Source organism: Chionomys nivalis, chromosome 4 (genome assembly GCF_950005125.1).
Source record: "Chionomys nivalis chromosome 4, mChiNiv1.1, whole genome shotgun sequence".
In the NCBI taxonomy this organism is placed as follows: domain Eukaryota; kingdom Metazoa; phylum Chordata; class Mammalia; order Rodentia; family Cricetidae; genus Chionomys; species Chionomys nivalis.
The window spans coordinates 37,103,542-37,122,874 of record NC_080089.1 but is presented as its reverse complement, the minus strand read 5'-3'; the positions used below and the strand labels follow the sequence as shown (position 1 = coordinate 37,122,874).

At 34.8% G+C, this 19,333-nt stretch overlaps 1 protein-coding gene across 1 annotated transcript; it reads right to left on the bottom strand.

Moving 5' to 3' along the window:
- Window positions 1-13,133: 13,133 nt before the first annotated feature.
- LOC130872614 (olfactory receptor 147) lies at window positions 13,134-14,090 on the bottom strand. Its single transcript, XM_057766784.1, has one exon. It carries the CDS (start codon window positions 14,082-14,084, stop codon window positions 13,134-13,136), a length of 951 nt encoding a protein of 316 aa, XP_057622767.1. The 5' UTR covers window positions 14,085-14,090.
- Between the last annotated feature and the right edge of the window lie 5,243 nt (window positions 14,091-19,333).

Here is a 19,333-nt window from a genome sequence, read left to right as displayed (position 1 = left end):
CCCTAGAAAAAGGTAAGAAATGGGAACATTAAGATAATACCCTAGCTTTTTCCAGTACACCCACTGTAATAATACTTAGAATGGAAAATTATTCTCAAATACACCCTTCTGGGCACTTTCCTTTTCCATTTACATTTTGATATGTCTTCCTTATAATACTAAGGGAATGTATAATAATGGGTCAGGGAGATAGTAAATCACCTGCCTCCAATCCTGATAATCTTAGTTCTATCTCCAGCATCCATAACTGGGAAGGAGAGAGCCCATTCCAGCAAATTGTTTTCTGACCTTCACATGCAAGCTATGTAATGTGTGCCCACACATATAAACACATTACCAAATAATAAAATATATTAATATTCTTAAGTATTAATAGTTAATAAATTTATATTTGTATATTAAATATATATTTCTTGAGGATAAAGAGCAGATTGCTCTAGTCACTCTGCTTCCCTTCTACCTTGGTAGTCTAGCTCCTTCCTCACACTCCATGGTTGTTTGGATGAGGACATGAGGCATATCAAAGACTCCTTGGCTTCCTTAGAGGAAATTTCTAAAAAACAACAACAACAAAAAAATCACCTTTTTGCATAGAGACTTCAGGAGTGGACCTTCTTAAGTTTCCTTTCATAGCAGTGATAGAGTGTTCTAATATCTCTGGTCATCTGGCCAATTTAGTGGCATATGATGCAGACCATCTTAAAGCTAATCTTTTAGTTTGGAATGAATACTGGACTGAGAGATTCAGAACACACTGTTTGCTCTCAAATGTTCTGAGAAATCATTAGCTAGATATTATAACTAATGGAGAGGCTTTGCCCAGAGGGTCTTCTTTAACCTTGGAGAGATAAATAAGATCTACTGATGCCAAAAGAGCCACCTGTCACTATGACCCAAGAGGTTTCTATGACCGTGTAAATCCTAGGGACCTGATTAAAAATGGAAAGACCTGTGCTTCTCCAGATTTTTCTCTGGGGAAACACTATGGAGAATTAGATGCCCTGTATTTCATACCTATTCACTGCAGTGATATTGCCTGTGTGGAAATGTACCATTGTATATCCATTTGAATTTTTTGCCAAACAAGATATCTCAGAGAATAGGAAATTAAGTAAAACACAGTCTATGTCAAAAGAAGTCATCCTATCACCTGGAACTACCTGAAAGCTATAGTACGTGTGTGTGTGTGTGTATGTGTGTGTGTGTGTTTGCAAATATGCTCATGTACAAGAACACTTAATTCCACTTGGTAGTGCTGTTTGGTGAAGTTATGGAACCTTTTTTTAAATTTTCATTTTATTTTCATTTTTTGTTATCAATATATTCTGACTACAGCTTCTGTTCCCTCTAGACCTATTAGTCTCCTCTGCCTGTCTCTCCTCTCCCCCATATCCACTCTTTCTCTGTTTTCCTTAGAAAAAGAATTTCTTGATTCAGTGTTGGACTTCATGCCCACTTCCCCTGCTCAGTGTTGGAATTTTGACCAGTTTAAACTTGTTCAAGTCCTTTTCTCATGTATGTAATCTGTCTCTGTAAGCTTGGCAGCATCAGTCCTCTTGTGTCCAGAAGGCACTCTTTCCTTGGATCCATCCACTACCTCCTCTTTATAAACTTTCTGCCTCCTCTTTCAAATAGATCCCTGAAGCTTGAGAGGAGAATTGGGTCTGTCTTGAGGATAGATGAGAAGATACCAGTTACCTTCCACAACCTGCCAGGAAGGCCCTATTTCTAAAGGTACCACTTGCTTCTGTCATTGAACATAAGGAAATTGAATTCTTGCCCAAAGAGTAGCTTTAGCCCCTACTGACTAATGTCGTGGTGACAAAAAGTGCTTTGCATACTACAGAAAAGCAAAGTCATCAACATCTCCTGTCAGAATGGCTAAGATTTAACATACTGATGACAGCTTACATGAGAGAAGCTGGTGAGAGTGCAAACTTGGACAGCCACTTTGGAAATCTGAATGGCATTTTCTCAGAAAATTGGGAAGTCGTATACCTTAAGATCCAGTAATACCACACTTTGGCATATACCCAAAGGATGTACAATTATACCACAATGACATTTTTTCAACTATATTCATAGAAGTGTTATTTGTAATAGACAGAACCTAAAATTAACTTAGATGTCCCTCAACCAAGAATGGATAAAGAAAATGTGGTACATTTACACAATGGAATATTACTTAGCAGTTAAAAATAATGATATCTTGAAATTTGCCAATAGAACTAAAGAAACCACCAGGAGTAAGTTAAACCAGACCAAGAGAAGTGAGCATAGTATATAATCACTCATAAGTAGATATTAGACACAAAGCAAAGGATGACAAGGCTACAACCCTAGAGAACCTAGGTATAAAGAAGTAACCTAACAGGGATACTCTTGGAGGGCCCCAGGAAAGGGAAATAATTAAGATCTACTGTATAAACATGGAGGAGAGTAGAAGAGAGTGAATGGGGTTGGGAACCTAAGGACTTAAGATTGGTAGTGAGACAGAAAGGAAAAGCAATGAAAGAGATATCTTGATAGAAGGAGCTATTATGGGGCAGGGAGAAATCAGGTGCTAGGAAAATTCCCAGGAATCCACAATTATTACCCCAGCGAAGACTCCTAGAAATAGTGGAGGGAGTACATGAAATGGCCTACCCCTATAATCTGATTGACTATACTAATTATTTTCTTAGAACCTACATTGAGTAAATGATGGAAGCAGATGCAGTGAACCACAGACAAGCATTGGGCTGAGTTCCTGCAGTTCAGTTGAAGAGCAGGAGGATTTATCATATGAGCAAAGGGTTCAAGATCATGATTGGTAAAAATGTAGAAAGAGCTGACTAGAACTACTGGGAATTCACAGACTCTAGACTCACAGCTGGGGAGCCTGCATGGTGTTGGCATTCAAAAGAGTTCTACAATAGCCCAGAATGGAATATAACAAAAGTTTATTAATTTGGAGATTAAACTCACAGAAAGAGTATTGATCTACAGTCTTCTGCATGTACTGGGAACTGGAACCAAATTCAGCAGTCAAGAGGCCCATGCATGCTTTTCATCTGCATTTATAGTACATAAGACCATGCCCAAACTGACTGCTATCTTAATGGATATTAGCTGAAAGAGTGCCCAAAACACCTCCCCTTTTTGTTTGAATAAGAGATTTTCAAGCCTAATACAAAACTATATACAATAAAAACAAATGTCAATTATTGTCCAGGGAAAAGAAGTAAAAACATACATAAAGATTAGAATTAAAACCTGCATGAACTACATCAAAGAAAAAACATATGCTAAATGTTTCAATACTTATCCTATTCTAAGGAGTCTTGATATAGATAAAAATAATTTGCATTGGTATAAATATTGATTTATTTATACAAGTTTAAGGTCAATTTTGAGTTTTTTATATACTACTGGGTATGGGGTCTGGCCTTAAGTACTTTTGTTTGTTTTTTGAGACAGGGTTTCTGTATTGCTTTGGAGCCTGTCCTGGAACTGGCTCTTGTAGACCACTCTGGCCTATAACTCACAGAAATCCACCTGTTTCTGCCTCCCAAGTGCTGGAATTCAGTGATTTAATTAATATAATTTCTGTGTGGTTATTTTGAGTATAAACTACCCAGGTGGCCAGGATCAAAAGCAGGCCCCCTCTCTCCTTCAACAGAGTCTAAGTCTTAAAACTGTCTTGGCTAAGTCATGAGAGGAAAATAACTATGACTATCTAGTCTTCAACTACATCAAAAACCTGAGAAGGGAAAGACTATTACTTGAAGAAACAGGAAGTGCAATCAAGCAACTTCCAAAAAGTGCAAGAAAAGACAGAGACAACTGGCTACCTAGGTAATCACCCAAAATCTCATTTGCAATGTTGGGACAAACAACTCTGGCTAATACCTAGAATATCTAACAAACCATTTTTTAAGGCAGAAAAATTTGAAAAACTATCTTATTCTCTCTTGGCAAGATTTGACAGTCTTTTTGTTTGTATCCTACTTGTCTAGTTTGGACAGCGTGCATCTTGTCAGTAGTTGAGGTATGGTCAGTTCTTTGGTCAAAGGCCAGTTTTGCCAAGAAGAAAGCAAGTTCCATGTGGACTGTCTTCAGTGCCCTACAATCTTGTGGGAATAGATTGGTGCTGCCAGGAGCAATTGTGTTTCATGTCAATAGAATCCTACGTCCTTTAAATGTCATATTCTACATCTCTTTGAAGTGTTGAAAGATTACCTCTCTATGTGGAATACAATCTCTATGTATCTAAAGAACCTGACTAGTCTAACGATAAGTATGACAAACATGGATGACTGTTGACCTGTAATTCTTAGTACCTATATAACTTAAAGACTAAGGCTTCATGTTAAATATTTAAACAAATGTGCAGAAAATGAGGACAATGATCTAAAAAATATAAGCAATATATAAGTATCTTGATCAGAGGTAGAAAATTTTAATGCATTATGACAAATATATCCTAAGATTGCATTGATATACAACATTTCTTAAACAGAGGTATAAACATGTGTGCACATAATATGACAAAATAACTGTATATGTGCACAAATGTTATAAACAGAAAAAGGAGCATATTCAATATAACAATTATAATTTGAATTTGTATCAATATACAAGAATCTAGACCAATGTAAGTTGTCTATGAATAATACCTCATAAGTAATCTCGCTATTACTCCCTATTATTATCAGTGTGAGCAAGCTAATACTAACCCACCTATTATCCCATCCCATCTATCCCCCTCTTTTTTTCAAGAGAGATCCATGAGCTTATTTTATTTCTACCCAGAACCCTATACCAGTTATAACCAACCCACATAAATATCCCTAAACCTGAGGATAAACTTTGTTGAGAGAAGGGATGTCATTTTCTAGAATTACTTCCAGCTGTCATGGGTGATGTTATTTCTATCAGATCAAGTAAAAACCAAAATAGTGGTTAAATTTCAAGATTAATGTGTGGTATAATTGCAGATAGTTTCTGTGTAGTCAATAGTTTTCCTGAAGTTGTTATTTGAAGTTCTGAGCAGAAATTTGTAAGAAGGTGCACCATCTCAGCTATTCAAGTTGAAATCATCTTTAGCAGTTTATAACCCAAAACCGAGCTCAAGGAGGTGCATAATGACATCATATCAACCAGGTGTAGTCATTGTTGTGGAGCCCCATCTTCTTCCTGGAAACTTCAAAGATTACTGCAGGAAAGCTTATTGTTCATTGTGGAAAACTTAAGAATTATTCATGTAGACATATATTCAAGGGAAGGTAGCATAAAGACAAAAGTAGGTAGGGGGAGAAGTAAAAAAATTTTGAAAGTAGAGTTTTGATAATAGTTGCTAATAAATTTCAGCTTCCTTCTCTCCCATACCATGTGGCTCGTGATATGTGACAGAAACCCTGAAGTTTTCTTTTAACCACATGCTTAAATTTAAAGAAGACTAGCCATAGTCCAACTCCAAAATCAGGTTTGATTTTTAATAAATGGAGACTACTATCATATGTATTTCAATAAGATCTTACCCTGTATAGAATATGGATATCATAAGTCAGGTTTCTCTTTACTTAATAATTCTTTCTATATAGCTAGCTTTTCTTTTTTGAGCATCTAGATGTCCAACATACTCTTGAATTTTTGAGGATGGGTATTATCCTTCAAAGATAAAAAATAGAACCCTGCCCCAACCCTTTTGAGGCTTCCTTATAACATGTAAAATTGTCACCTCTGTGAATGAATTGTCATTTCTTTTTATTAAGAGGTTTCCTTTTTCCAAACAGAATCTTTATTAACTTTGATGGTATCTATATCTTTTCTTCTTCTGTGGAAACAAGAGCAAAACCTATTCCTCAATGTAGAATATCTCTTGCTTTCCATTCTGAGGACAACACATCCTTGAAATACACTGACTTATTTAATTCAGAACATTTTTTAATTATCCAATGTCTCTCTGCATTCATTGTTCCTTTCTTTTTTCATTAAGGAAATTCAATGTAAATTGATAAAATTAATAAAGCATTATGCAATCTATTTCTAGGTGTATATTTCGTCTTTTTCTGTTTGTTTAGCCTATCTTTTATAGTTCAATTAGATCTTTTAACTGCCTAACCTGTAGGATTGTGTGGTGTACCTGTAATAAACTTTCTATTATAATAAGCAAAAACCTGTTTCATTTTCTTGAGACATATGTCTGTCTTTATTTGTGCAGGTATACCTATGATGGCAATAACCTCTAGTAAATGTGTGATAACTAAATCAACCTTTTCTGAACTCAAAGTAGTTGCTTATTGAAAACCTGAATAGGTGTCAATGGTGTTGTATACATATTTAATTTTCCAAATTCTACTAAGTGGAAGACATCCATATTTCAGATTTCATTCCTTTGAGAACCCTTGGGGTTATTACCTGTGGGTAGCAGTGTTTGTCTATGGGAAGAACAAGTAAGACATATTTTTACAACATTCTTTTTTGTTTCCATGCAGGTGCCAATTTGTTGTCATACAAAGGAGGTCTACAATAGCATGGAATGGATTATAACAAAGTTGGTTTTTTGTTGTTATTGTTGTTGCTGTTGTTGTTTTTTGAGGATCAATTCACAGAAAGACTAACAATCCATAGTACTCTGCATGTGCTGGGAACTGGAACCAAATGAATCCAGCAGTCAACTGGCCTGTGCATGCTTTTCATCTGCATTTCTAGTATATGAAATCACGCCCAAAGTGGGCTGATATCTTAAAGACTATTGGCTGAGAGAGTTCCCACAGTAGCATGGGACCAAACTAAGCCATCTAAAGGTGGGTGACAGTTTGTGACTTGATTTTTGGTTGTGATGGGGGGGTGGCAGTGGGAACAGGACTTACCTTGGTACATAAGCTAGTGTCTTGGAGCCCATATCCTTAGGTGAGAGATACCTTGCTCAGTCTTGATATGGAGGTGGGGACAGCTTGGTCCTGCTTCAACTTAGTATTGCCAGACTTAATTGATTCCCCAACAGAGGCCTTACCCCACTTGAGGAGTGGATGGGTTTGAGATAGGAGCATGTGGGGGTAGGATAAGGGAAGAAAGTGGGAACTGGGACTGGCATATAAAATGAAAAAAAATTAAATAAAAAAGAAAGCACTTCAAAAGTTATCTCCGTGTGATGGTATAAAGGAGAAGGGCTAGGATAAGAAAAAAAATACTCTATTCCAGAGAGAAAGAGCGACTGTGATCGCAACAATGGTTAAAATAAAACACCTGAAATATTATAGAAATATAATTGATATAACAAAACACAAGCAAGTCATTCTAGATCTACTCTGATAATATGACCCCTTTTCAGGAAATATTGGAGAAGTAGGCCTCATCAAAAAATAAACAAGGAGGCCTAGGGATAAAAACATGGGAAGTCTACCTATACAACAAGTCTCTAACTCTTGCAAATAGTAAATCCAGTTTTAGAATTTCATGAAACAGTGACTTCTCTAGTAGGATTATCAAGCAGTAACAATTACATGATAATAATACCCATGATTTAAAGGGATACCAGTCTCTAATTGCAGGTGGATCCCACTGATTAAAACTGACACACTTCTGGGACCTGAGAACCCAAGTCACAATGAAGCATGAAGTTGAACAGCTGCCCAAGAGTCAGACAGAGCTGTGGGATATATTCATGAAGATGAGTCAGGTGTGTCATGAAGCTGGCTCTCTACCTTGTGTTTCACTGCTACACAGACAGACAACTATGAAGCTCTAGAAAACTAATTGACATCTACAGTGGCATCTCTCCAACAAGATGACTAAAACTTAGTACGTTTTGAAAGTGTAAAGAAAAGTTCATTTGTACAGACACCAAAGCTATATTTGCTTCCCCAAACCCCAGTTCTCTTGCTAAACACACCCAAGCCAGAATATTAGATCAACACAGTTTTATGGAGTGGCAACTGTAGTGAGGTAAACTTAAAAGCTAAGTGTGTCCAGGAGAGAGCCTGGTTATGCAAAGAAAGTAATCTACTTAAGTGAGGACAGCTCTGCAGACATCTACTAGTTGCTCAGGATAGGAAAGTAAGAGCTTGATTGAGTCCTACCATGCTACATACATTCTCAGATGTCAGGTTTTAAAGAAGCTACTTCAAAAACTTTGTTTTTGTGCATGTGTTAAGCAATCAGAATTAAGACGAAGTCTGGAGGTGCTTCCTATTATTATTGGGTCCTCAAAGACTTGAGTGTCTCAGATATGTGCAGGATGGTAACCAATTGAGCATGAAATTTCTTGTCTTACCTAAAATTTATGATCACACACACACACACACACACACACACATATATATATATATAAATTATAGTTGATGGTCACATATTTAATGATATGTATATAAATTATATACAGCTGAGTGTATTTAACCATAAAGCAGAAAGAAATTGTGTTATTGACAGGAATTGAATTACTGGAGATTATCATAGCAGGAAAAATATGCAGGACCTAGAAAAAATAATGTTTTTTTTCTTGCTTTTAGAGTCTAGATCATATAATATACACATGTATTTGTACAACTTGAAAGAAGGAAGCTTATCTGGAAAAAGTTGGGGAAAGAAAAGGAAGGACACAGGAAATAAGAGTGATAGAATTATTATATGAATAAAACATCTATGTGAATCTTATCAATATATGCCAAGGAAATAATAAAAGAAAAAGCAGTGAGTCTGCAGAGAAAGAGGAATATGAGGAATCTAGATTATTAAAAGCAAAGTAAAAGAGGGATCTTTGTGGAGAAAAATTAAAGCAGTGGGTTTGGGTGACTTGACAAGAAATGGTAACAAGCAGTGATAAAAACCAAAGTACAACTATATACATTTATCAGAATGTCATAATGAAACATTATCTTGTATGATAACTTCCAAATCTAAAATAAAATAGAAATAAAGCTTGTTCAGATACAAGCATAAAAAAGTAAAATGTGACATGTATGCTATTGTCTTTTATTCAGTTTTACACATGGAGTACTATACAGCAAAAAAAATAATGATATATTGAATTTTGCAGGAAAATGGATGGAGCTAGAAAACATCATTTTGAGTGATGTAACCCAGACACAGAAAGACAAATATCACATGAACTCACCCATAAGAATTTTTTAGGCATAAAACAAAGAAAACTAGCCTACAAATCACAATCCCAGAGAAATTAGACAACAATGAGGACCCCAAGAGAGACATACATAAATCTAAATTACATGGGAAGTAGAAAAAGATAAGATCTTCTGAGTAAATTGGGAACATGGGGACCTTGGAAGAGCGTAGAAGTGGAGGGGAGAGGCAGGGAGGGGAGCAGAGAAAAATGTAAAGCTCAATAAAAATTAATAAAAAAAGAAAAGACATGATTGGCATTGAAAAAATAAAAAAATAAAAATTAACCTATCTCATCTGAAGGAAAATGAATGGAATTGCAGATAACTGTTTTAAATTAGCCAAGCCAGAAGCAGAAAAAAAAATATACTTTTTATCTTAAATACAGATTCTAGGTTTTAAATATGCATGATTTATTTAATATTAAACACTAATCAAATTATTTATTTATAGATTAATTACCAAATAATGGTTAACATATAACATATAATAAAACATGAAGTTAGAGAAGAAAATATAACAGGATATTAATAAATTTACAAAGAGTGTACAACATGATGGTGGTGGGGGAATAATGACAAAATGTCACATTTTTATATATATAAATAATGAATAATTAATTATAGCTTTGTGCATATATGTATATTCACATACATATATACATAAATATGTGATATGAACACTTAAGGAGTTATTTAGAGGAAGGGGAAAAAGGAAATGGTAGAGGGGAAATGAATAATCGTGGATTTAACACACATACACATACATATATATATGTGTGTGTGTACATATATATACATATATATGTGTGTGTGTACATATATATACATATATATGTATGTTACAGTGAAATAAATTTTGTATGCTAGCTTAAAATTAAATTAAAAAGCTTTTGGCTCTCTGGTAAAACAACAAGACAAACAGCCTACAGAGTTGGAAAATATCTTCACCAACCCCACATCTGACAAAGATCTCAAGAAACTAGCACTTGGGCAACTAAGGAGAGGGAGCCTGAAATGACCCTATCCTATACTGATGAATATCTTGCATATCACCTTAGAACCTTCATCTGGCGATGGATCGAGGTAGAGACAGAGTCTCAATTTGGAGCAACGGTCTGAGCTCTTAAGGTCCAAATGAGGAGCAGAAGGAGGGAGAACATGAGCAAAAAATCAGGACCACGAGGGATGCACCCACCCACTGTGACAGTGGAACTGATTTATTGGGAGCCCACCAAGGCCAGCTGGTCTGGGACTGAATAAGCATGGGTTGATTCCGGACTCTCTGAGCATGGCGGTCAATGAAGACTGATGAGAAGCCAAGGACAATGGCACTAGGTTTCGATCCTAATACATGAACTGGCTTTGTGGGAGCTTAGCCTGTTTGGACGCTCACCTTTCTGGACGTAGATAGAAGGACCTTGGTCTTCCCGCAGGGCAGGGAATTTGGACTGCTCTTCAGTATCGAGAGGGAGGGGGAATGGAGTGGGGGGAGGAGAAGAGGAGTGGGGATAGGGGGAGGGAAGTGGGGGGAGGGCAATATTTGGGAGGAGGGGAGGGAAATGGGAAATGGGGAGGAGGTGGAAATTTTAATTAAAAAAGAATAAAAATAAATAAATAAGTAAAAAAAAAAAAGAAGAAAAAAAAAAAAAAGAAAGAAAAAATAATTCAATCCAAAAAAATAGGGTACAGACCTAAACAGAGAATTCTCAACTGACAAATCTCAAAAGACTGAAAGACACTTAAGGAAATGCTGAACATCCTTAGCCATCAGAGAAATGCAAATTAAGACAACTCTGAGATTCCATTCTGCCCCTATCAGAATGGCAAAGATCCCAAACACTGATGACAGCTTATGCTGGAGAGTATGTGGGGTAAGGAGAACCCTCCTCCATTGCTGGAGGGAGTGCAAACTTCTACAGTCACTTTGGAAATCAATATGGTGATTTCTCAGAAAATTAAAAAACATTCTACCACAAGACCCAGCAATGCCAATTTGGGGTATTATACCTAAAAGGTAGCTCAATCATACCACAAGGACATGTGCTCAATTATGGTCATAGCAGCATTTTCCGTAATAGCCAAAGCCAGGAAACAAACTTAGATGCCCATCAACTGAAGAATGGATGAAGAAAATGTGGTACATTTACATAATGGAGTGCTACTCAGTGATAAAAAATAATGACAGTTTGAAATTTGCAGGCAAATGTACAGATCTAGAGAGAACCATATTGAATGACGTTACCAGACCCAGAAAGAAAAATATAATATGATATGTATTTACTCATAAATGGCTTTGAGACAAAAAAAAAAAAAGGAAAACCAGCCTACAATCCACAACCCAACGAACATAGACAACAAAGAGTACCCTAAGGCAGACATATATGAACCTAAATAGGATGGAGAAAAAGACAAGACCTCCTGAGCAAATTGGTAGCATGGGGCCATGAGAGAGGGTAGAATGAGAGAGGAGAGGAAGGGAGGGCAACAGAGAAAAATGTATAGCTCAATAAAACAAACAAAAAAGTGCAACTAAGCCGGGCGGTGGTGGCGCACGCCTTTAATCCCAGCACTCGGGAGGCAGAGGCAGGCGGATCTCTGTGAGTTCGCGGCCAGCCTGGTCTACAAGAGCTAGTTCCAGGACAGAAACCAAAAACTATGAAGAAACCCTGTCTCGAAAATCCAAAAAAAAAAAAAAAAAAAAAAAAAAAATTGCAACTAAAATTGTTATTACATACTTTTAAATAATTCACTGACCTGCCAACTTATGTTTATAAACTTTTAAAGATCATATTACTTTTATGGCAAAAATCAGAGAATAAGATATATTCAGCAGATAGCATATTAATAAAAGTATTCAATTTGGGGGACAGGGAGATGGCTTAGTATGTTGAAGTGTTTGCCACCAGAGCCTAATGACCTAGACTGAATCTTCGGAACCCACCCATATCTGGACTTAGTGTTCACATACCTATAATCCCAGTGTACCTGTGGGAGGTGCAGACTAGAAAATCCTTAGAAGTTCATGTCTCATCTAGTCTGGATTACCTGATGTTGAATGTAGTTTGCTTTGAACAACTTGGGAAGATGATAGTAACATTTACTTGTGGACCTCTAGTCTTCAAACACACTTAAAAATTTTTAAATATGTATAAAAAATAGCCAAATTTAAAAATATCCCCCAAAATACAAGTCATTTTTATTTTTATTAGATATGACTTTAAGTAAAACATATTTTATATATAATTGTTCTAAAACATAATCAGGCCTTGTTCTTAAATGTCCATGACAATGTTCTTATTTTTCTTGATATCTACATTAGTTAGGAGTTATGTATGCAAATAATGAGTTTTTCTGATTTTATTTGTAAATTAAAAGTAAAATTCTACATATTTTGTTTATGAATAGCAATGATAATTGCATAGATATCTACTGTGTGGTGATTAAATTGAAGAAAATACATATCATCTGACATAATTGCAATGTCTTTTTAGCATGAACGTGCAAAATCTATTGCTTTATAAAATTAAGATATAAAAATGATTAAACAGAGTCTCAATGAGGAGCAATGAATTCAAATGCAATATTCCTGATTGAAACCATGCAAATCAAAAACTTTCTTGTCTTCTCCTACCCAACTTCCCAACATTATCATAACCATATTTCTACTATAAAATGAGAAAGCACCCATTGTTTGTCCTTTTTAGTTTTAGATATGAAAGGTTTCAATGTTTAGCAACATAAAATTTGTTGTGTTTTTATAGGTGAGAAACAGCCAATAGCCTAGAATAGGAAATAGCAATGAAAAATACCTGCGCACTTATTTCTTCATAAAAATGTTACCAATTATTTGGAGTTCCTGTTAGATTTGCCAGAGTTACAGAAACAAAAATGAAATTATCCAAATAAGATATTGCAAAAACAAGTCTACAAAATTACACATATAATAATAGGCAAATTCTCATTCACAAACAAAAACAATACCAAAAAATTTAGTCTTCCAAATTCATACAGAAAGATTGTTTCTAATTAAAATATGTTTCTCTTCTGAAACCTAATCATTGATTTTCTTAATACCACCTTGACGTCCTTGTTCCTAAAACTGTAAATTAGAGGATTGAGCATGGGCCCAACATTAGTGTAGAAAACTGAAGATATTTTTCCTTGTTCCATAGATCCAGAAGAATATTTAAGATACATGAATGCAGCTGAACCAAAGAAAAGAGAAATGGCCATGATGTGAGAGCTACAGGTACTGAAGGCTTTTGATCTTCCTTGCGTGGATTTGATGTTTAAAATGCTGGCCAGGATAAAAATGTAGGATATGAGGATGGTAAGACTGGGGACTGTGATGTTAATACCTACAACTATGAGAACTACGACCTCATTGACATAGGTGCTGGTGCAAGAAAGTTGAAGGAGGGGCAGAATGTCACACAAGTAATGGTTGATGACGTTGGCATTGCAGAAGGTCAGTCTGAGCATGCAGCCTGTGTGGGCAGAGGCTCCAGCAAACCCCATCCCATAAGCAGCAAAAGATATCACAGAACAGACCTGAGGGGACATGGTGACTTTATATAGCAATGGGTTACATATGGCCATATAGCGATCATAGGCCATTGAGGTCAACATGTAGCATTCAGAGATGACAAAAAAGAGAAAGAGAAACAGCTGAGTCATGCACCCTACATAAGAGATGGTATTCTTCTCACAGACAAAGTTCATCAACATTTTTGGACTGAAGACAGAAGAGTAGCAGAGATCAATGAAGGAGAGGTTGAAGAGAAAATAGTACATTGGAGTGTGCAGGTGAGGATTGAGGCCAATCAGGGTGATCAAGCCAAAGTTTCCAATCACTGTGACAATGTAGATTATAAGAAACACATAAAAGAGAGGCAGCTGGAGTTCTGGACGATCTGTCAAACCAGCAAGAACAAATTCAATCACCAAGGAGCCATTTTCAGCCAACATGTTTATCATTGAATATCTAGGAGTGAATAAAATTTTAATAGTGAACAAACCAGCTCTGTTTCCAACACTTCCAACAGTAGAAGAATTTGGAAAAATTGACAAAAGTTCTTTGTCATATGAATATATTATCATACTCTCAAATTATTGAATTACTCTTACCTATTTTATCCTTATAATCTGGTTATTACAATAATATTCTTCTACCCATGTCTCAGCCTATGGACATAGATTGTCTGACCTGTATGCCTATCTTGCATACACCACACATTCATATAACACCTATCTTATATAATTAACTTATTTTGTTTAACATGATGATCTCCAGTTCATCCATATTCAAACAATTAATATAATTGCAATACTATTTATTATTTAAGTAATTAAGCCTACATTATGCATGATGTCTCATGAACTTTAAACATTGATAAAGTTAGGTGATGTAATATATCATACAAAATACATGCTCTCTCTGGTTTATGAATTCCCATCCATTAGTTCCATCAGACAATCTAGTTCTTCCATAATAAAGAAGAGAATTTCTGTAGGACATTATTCACACAGATACTCCTTATGAAAAGAAATTACTTACAGTCTCTAAGATTTCCTTGGTGCTTATTATAAGACTCTATGAAGTTAACAATTGATATAGGATATGAAGGCTATGCACAATAGCTTAATATTTTCACTAATAATATTCTTCCATGTCCCTTCACATTTTTTCTACTCTATTCTAGATTCACAGAAGATGGAAAAAGGTTTGCTTTCAAAAGTCTGTAAAAGCATGGAAGAGAAAATAGTAACTATTATGGGTGAGGTTTCATTAGTGATATTTTTAATATCCACACTGCACTTTTATAATACATAAATTATTTATATACATGGTACATTAGTATTTTGTTTAAAACAGAATAAATACTCCACACACACTAAGGAAGAGCTTTGTATTTCATGTGGTATCTGAACCTTTTCTGCATGTCTTACTATTAAACTGAAGAGGAAGCTAACATGAGGAAACACAAGCAGACAGACAGTAGAGTTTGAGTCCTGCCTACTGATTTGTTGTTATTGACATTCAGTGTAATAATTATTCTCCTTTATATCCACAAGAGGAATTGGAGACATGAATAAAGAATGAACTCACTCTTTCTTGTTTCTGAATAGACCTCTATATGTGTCACACCAACACTATCCTGAAGGTAGAGCTGGAATCAAAAGTGGACAAATGTCATCATAAGGTTCTGCATGACAAAAGTGTCATAGCACAGTTCACAACCTGAAGGTTACAGATGTCACTGTGAGATGTGCATAGCACTTTTAGCTAGACATTTTCCCAAATGCAGTAAAGAAAAGCCACAGACATCCCTCCAGAGTCGCTATATCAATAAAGAACATGGCCTGCTTATAATTCTTTTGGACCTGATTAGAAATCCAGGAACAGATATCCCTTAAGGCGCACTCTGTGGAGATCAACAAGGAAGAAAAAAACAAAGTCTATGTTCAAATCCCAATTTGTCACAGCAGGCATAAACTTTTCACCAGGGATTGTCTAGTCCACTGGGCATAGACTTGAAAAGATGAAAATACAATTTATATCATTAAAATTTTCAATGGCATGAATTTATTGTCTAAATTAGTTGTAGTTAAAAAAAATCTGTAGTTGAGGTAAATTTTGTTATGCTCAATTTTAGTAATTTTATTATATATGAATTACACTAAGTAAGTGTTGCATCTAATTAACTTTGAACATATTCTTCTCATGCTAATCTCTCTATTTCACATATTTTCACTCCTTTTCTCTTCTACAACCCTACTAGTACCCATTTTATATTTTAGAATAGATCTCACATATAAAAGTAAACATATAACACTTACCATATATGATTAGCTTATTTTGTTTAGCACGATGATCTCCAGATTTATCCATTTTCAAACAAAATAATTACAATAGTATTTATGGCTTAAGTAATTAAACCTACATTGTTTAAGATGTATCATGAATCTTGACATGCTTCAATTGATGGACAATTCACTTGATGTGTTGAATTACACATATATCATATAAAAAATGAAAATTTATTTTTAGACCTTTCTACTTTAAAAATATATAAAAATGGAATGGACCTTTACTTCATGATAGTTTGCCTTCTATTGTTTAGAGTAAACTTTACACACAATAGGATAAAATTAAATCCCAGGATAAATTGATACTTATGAGCACTCATATCAAGAAAACATTACTTCATCATTTTCACACATACATGGAGGTACACTTAAGAAAAAACATGGTAAAAATTTTAGGTAAAACTTAATGTGTTTAATATACTTTAATGTAAAACTTTTAATTTAAAATTACCTTACATAATAAGTGTAGTAGATGTTTGCATTTCATTATGAATTTTTAAGAAGGAAAAAGAATTTTTGATGACTGAAAAGACTATGACACATGTATATTGTATTTCATGAAATCATATTGGAAAGATTCAATGGGAAAGAAAAAAGCATCACGTGATAAAGGCATTCTGGTTGGGCAGTAGTGCCAAAGGCATTCCAGTTGGGCAGTAGTGCCCTGACTCTTTGGACTTATAAAAGATAAGAAAGTCAAAAATTGGGTAGTGATGTTTCTCTGTGTCCCAAGAGCCACCTGCAAACAACCACTCAGACACTTATCATTAATTTTATATGCTAGAGCAAGAGCTCAGGCTTGTTCATATCTAACACATTTTAAATTAACCCATATTTTTATTTATTCTTTGCAATGTGACAGTGTCTTCTTTCAACACAGCATACTCATCATGCTTTTTCTGCTTCTCTTCAGACTCCCCAGACCCTACCATTTTTCTTCTCAGAATTCTCTCTGCCCACCATATCCTGCCTAGGCCTTGGCCTGTCAGGTTTTTGTTAACAAAAAAAAAAAACAAAAACAAAAACTTATTTACAGTGCACAAAGATAGTTCCACAGCATTTCCATTTTTTGTCTAATAAAAAAGGAAGCTTTAATTTTAACATATTAAAATTATATACAATAAAAACAGTTCTCAAGTAAGAATTACAGTTACAGAGCTGACGTACTGAAAATAGCCTGGTATTGGCATAAAAACAGACAGAAGGACTAATGTAACTGAATTGAAGACCCAAATATTAATCCACACATCTTCAAACACCTGATTTTTCACAAAGATGCAAAAAATATAAAATGAAAAAAGGAAAGCATATTTAATAAATGGTGCTGGCATAACTGGATGTCAAAATGTTGAAGAATGAAAATAGATCCATATCTATCACCATATACAAAACTCAAGTCTAAATGGATCAAAGATATCAACATAAAGCCAACCACACTGAACCTTATAGAAGAAAATATGGGAAGTACCTTTGAACGCATTGGCACAGGAGACCACTTCCTAAATATAATTCCAGAAGCACAAACTCTGAGAGAAACAATTAATACATGGGACCTCCTGAAACTGAGAAGCTTCTCTAAATCAAAGGACACAGTAAACAAAACAAAATGACAGCCTACAGAATAGGAAAAGATCTTCACTAACCCTACTTCAGAAAGAGGTCTGATATCCAAAATATACAAAGAACTCAAGAAATTAGTCATCAAAAGAACAAATAATCCAATAAAAAATTGATTTAATATGATTTTATTAAGTTTTTACCAGATTTTTACCAGATTTTAGAACACAGTTTTCTAAAGTATATATTTAGAAATTCAAGATAAATAAGTGAAGAAGAAGTGATGCAAGAAGAGGTAGGAAATATATCCAGACTCTGTATACATTTTTAACAAAGATTTTTATGCCACAGCCAGTCAGTAATTGTTAGATAAGCTTTAACATTATTTTACCACCAATTGACATACTATGTTGAATTTAAAAAATTATGTCATATCCAATAATTTTAGTAATAAATTTTATTAAATACAATTTTAATATCAATAGTAAGATATTTAATTTTCTACATCAATAAAAACAATGAAACTTTTAAAGTAAACCTTTTATTCTGAAGTGACAGCTTAAAGAATAAAGCACTAAAGAGCTTGCTATGTAAGACTGAGAAATGAAGATCAACCTGAGAATTCACATAACAGTATCCATAGGTGGGTACCATAATCTGTCTCTAATTGCAGCGCTCGGAAGGTAGAGACAGGGTATCCTTAGAGCAAGCTTTATATTGAAGGGCTACTGAGTTTTGTGAACTAATTTTGTGTCCAGCTACCTGTATGAAAGTGTCTGTCAGCTGTAGGAGTTCCCATTGGAATTTTTAGGATTTTATGTATATTATCATATTATCTGAAAATAAGGATACTTTGACTTCTTCCTTTACAATTTGTATCTCCTTATGCGTCTTCATTTTTCTTATTAAAGTTAAGTCTTCAATTACTGTATTGAATAAACATGGAGAGAGTGAACAACCTTGTCTTATTCCTGATTTTAGTGGAATTATTCGAGTTTTCTCTCCATTTACATAGATGTTGGCTACGAGTTTGCTGTAAACTGTATTTTGTCTAAGTACATGCCTTTACTTTCGATCAATTCCAGGTTTTGTTTTGTTTAGCTTTGTTTTTAATCATGAAAAAGTGTTAGATTTTACCAGAGGGCTTTACTGTATCTGATGAGATTATCATTTTTTTTTTCAGTTCTTCTTTAAAAGTCTGGTAGAACCATCTGTAAAACCATCTGGCCCTTGGCTTTCTTTGTTTGGGAGACTTTTAATGACTGTCTTTAATTCACTAGGGGTTATAGCTTTATTTAAATTGCTTTTCTGATCTTGATTTTACTTTGGTAAGTGGTACCTATGGAGAAAATTATCTGTTTCTTTTATATTTTCCAATGTATTGGACTACAGGTTTTTAGAATTATATCCTTATGATTCTCTGGATTTCCTCAATGTCTGTTTTTATGCCCCCTTTTCTGATTTTATTAATTTGGATATTCTCTATCTATCTTTAACTTCGATTGGATAACAGTTTGTCTAACTTGTGGACTTTTTCTTTGTTTCATTGATAGTTTATACTTTTCCTTTGTTTCTATTTTATTGATATCTGCCTCAGTTTGATTATTTCTTGCTGTCTACTCTTCTTGGATGTGATTTATTCTTTTTGTTCTAGAGTTTTCAGGTGTCATATTAAGTTGATACTATGAGATCTCTTCAGATTTAAATGTTGGCAGCTAGTGCTATGAACTTTCCTACTAACCCTCCACCCCCTTTACTGTGTTCCATAAGTTTGAGTATGCTGTGCTTTCATTTTCACT

What these genes read in the sequence shown, in the direction of transcription:
- LOC130872614 (XM_057766784.1), bottom strand. Translation starts at nt 14,084, where the DNA reads ATGATAAACATGTTGGCTGAAAATGGCTCCTTGGTGATTGAATTTGTT.